Below are 2,229 nucleotides of genomic sequence, written 5' to 3' on the forward strand. Positions count from 1 at the left end.
GCTTTTCCTTTGTATGTGTCCTGATGTGAACTTTGTTTTACGCCCTCGACATCAAAATATGTGTGAATTTCTTACCTACGATTTTGCAGAAAATGACTTTTTACCCTCAGTGTGGACATCTAAATGTTCGCACACACTAATACAACTAAACAGCCATTTGTCTGCAAAATGTGTGGAAAGGTTTTTGCAATGAGTGGCTAATTGTCCACGCTGTGCAAAACTCTTACAACATAGTTTGCAGACGAATGGTTTTTCATTTGTATGTGTCCTCAAGTGAACTTTTAGTCCTCCATTCGTTGAAAACCCCTTCCCACACACTTTGCAGACATATGGTTTTTCCTTTGTATGTGTCCTCATGTGAACTTTTAGATCTCCACTAGTTATAAAACCCTTTCCACACACTTTGCAGGCAAATGGCTTTTCCTTGTATGTGTCCTCATGTGAACTTTTACGTATCCACAATGTGCAAAACTCTTACCACAAACTTTGCAAATAAATGGCTTTTCCTTTGTATGTGTCCTGATGTGAACTTTTAACTGTCCACGCTGTGCAAAACTCTTACAACATAGTTTGCAGACGAATGGTTTTTCATTTGTATGTGTCCTCAAGTGAACTTTTAGTCCTCCACTCATTGAAAAACCCTTCCCACACACTTTGCAGACAAATGGCTTTTCCTTTGTATGTGTCCTCATGTGATCATTTAGGTGTCCATGCTGTGCAAAACTCTTACCACATTTTTTGCAGGCAAATGGCTTTTCCTTTGAATGTGTCCTCATGTGAACTTTTAGTCCTCCACTCCTTGCAAAACCCTTCCCACACACTTTGCAGACAAATGGCTTTTCTTTTGTATGTGTCCTCATGTGAAGTTTTAGTTTTCCACTCGCTGTAAAACCCTTCCCACACACTTTGCAGGCAAATGGCTTTTCCTTTGTATGTGTCCTCATGTGAACTTTTATGTACCCACAATATGCAAAACCCTTCCCACACAGTTTGCAGACAAATGGCTTTTCCTTTGTATGTGTCCTCATGTGAACTTTTAGGTGTCCATGCTGTGCAAAACTTTTACAACATATTTTGCAGATAAATGGCTTTTCCTTTGTATGTGTCCTCATGTGAACTTTTAGTTTTCCACTTGTTGCAAAACCCTTCTCACACACTTTGCAGACAAATGGTTTTTCATTTGTATGTGTCCTCATGTGAACATTTAGATCTCCACTCCTTGCAAAACCCTTCCCACACACTTTGCAGACAAACGGCTTTTCTTTTGTATGTGTCCTGATGTGAACCTTTAGCTGTCCATGCTGTGCAAAACTCTTACCACATATTTTGCAGACAAATGGCTTTTCATTTGTATGTGTCCTCATATGTAATTTTAGATTTCCAGTCTGTGAAAAACTATTCCCACACACTTTGCAGATAAATGGCTTTTCATTTGTATGTGTCCTGATGTGAATTTTTAGATGTCCACTGTGTGTAAAACCCTTCCCACACTTTGCAGATGAATGGTTTTTCTTTTGTATGAATCCTGATGTGAACTTTTAGATTTCCACTCCTTGTAAATCCCTTCCCACACACTTTGCAGATGAATGGCTTTTTATTTATATGTGTCCCCATGTGGACATTTAGATTTTCAGTCTGTGCAAAACCCTTACCACATACTTTGCAGATGAATTGCTTTTCATTTGTATGTGTCCCGGTGTGGATTTTTAGAGAGTTAGTGCTTTGATAGCCTTCACCGCATACTTTGCAGACAAACGGCTGTTCACAAATATGATTCAGTGTGAGGTATTTCATGGCTTCATTCTGTGTAAAACTCTTTCCACATTCTTCACAAACAAATGTCCTTTCTTCACCATCCAAATGACTTTCTTCATGTTCTCTCCGTGTAAAAGTCTTGTCATAAGCTTGAACGAGAGATTTTCCTGTTTCAACATAGGTTGCTGTCTGACTCATGTTTCGGCACATTGCTTCCCCTTATGGTTAATCTTGCTGACAAGACGCTACTGCAACAAATGTTTTGAATATTCTGAAGTATAAGAATAAATGGAATAAATGTGAAAGAAATATTACGTCCATGTGTAAATAGTATAAAGAATGAGACAGTTTTAAAGTGACATTAGCTGTAACTTTTGACTAATTTTTCATACCTCTGTTTCAATGTATCAACTACAGAATTTTACTATAATCCGATCATCATGACCAATGCCCTGAGTTCTGCTTGCCAACACA

At 38.3% G+C, this 2,229-nt stretch overlaps 1 protein-coding gene across 1 annotated transcript; it reads right to left on the reverse strand.

The window, feature by feature from the left end:
• Positions 1-211: 211 nt before the first annotated feature.
• Positions 212-1,946, reverse strand: LOC139129046 (zinc finger protein 846-like). The gene has a single exon (XM_070694717.1). It carries the CDS (start codon positions 1,362-1,364, stop codon positions 381-383), a length of 984 nt encoding a protein of 327 aa, XP_070550818.1. The 5' UTR covers positions 1,365-1,946; the 3' UTR covers positions 212-380.
• Between the last annotated feature and the right edge of the window lie 283 nt (positions 1,947-2,229).

Source organism: Ptychodera flava, unplaced genomic scaffold (genome assembly GCF_041260155.1).
Source record: "Ptychodera flava strain L36383 unplaced genomic scaffold, AS_Pfla_20210202 Scaffold_87__1_contigs__length_454918_pilon, whole genome shotgun sequence".
NCBI lineage: Eukaryota > Metazoa > Hemichordata > Enteropneusta > Ptychoderidae > Ptychodera > Ptychodera flava.

Excerpts from the sequence above, each read along its gene's own strand:
- LOC139129046 (XM_070694717.1), bottom strand. The coding sequence starts at position 1,364 with ATGAGGACACATACAAATGAAAAGCCATTTGTCTGCAAAATATGTGGT.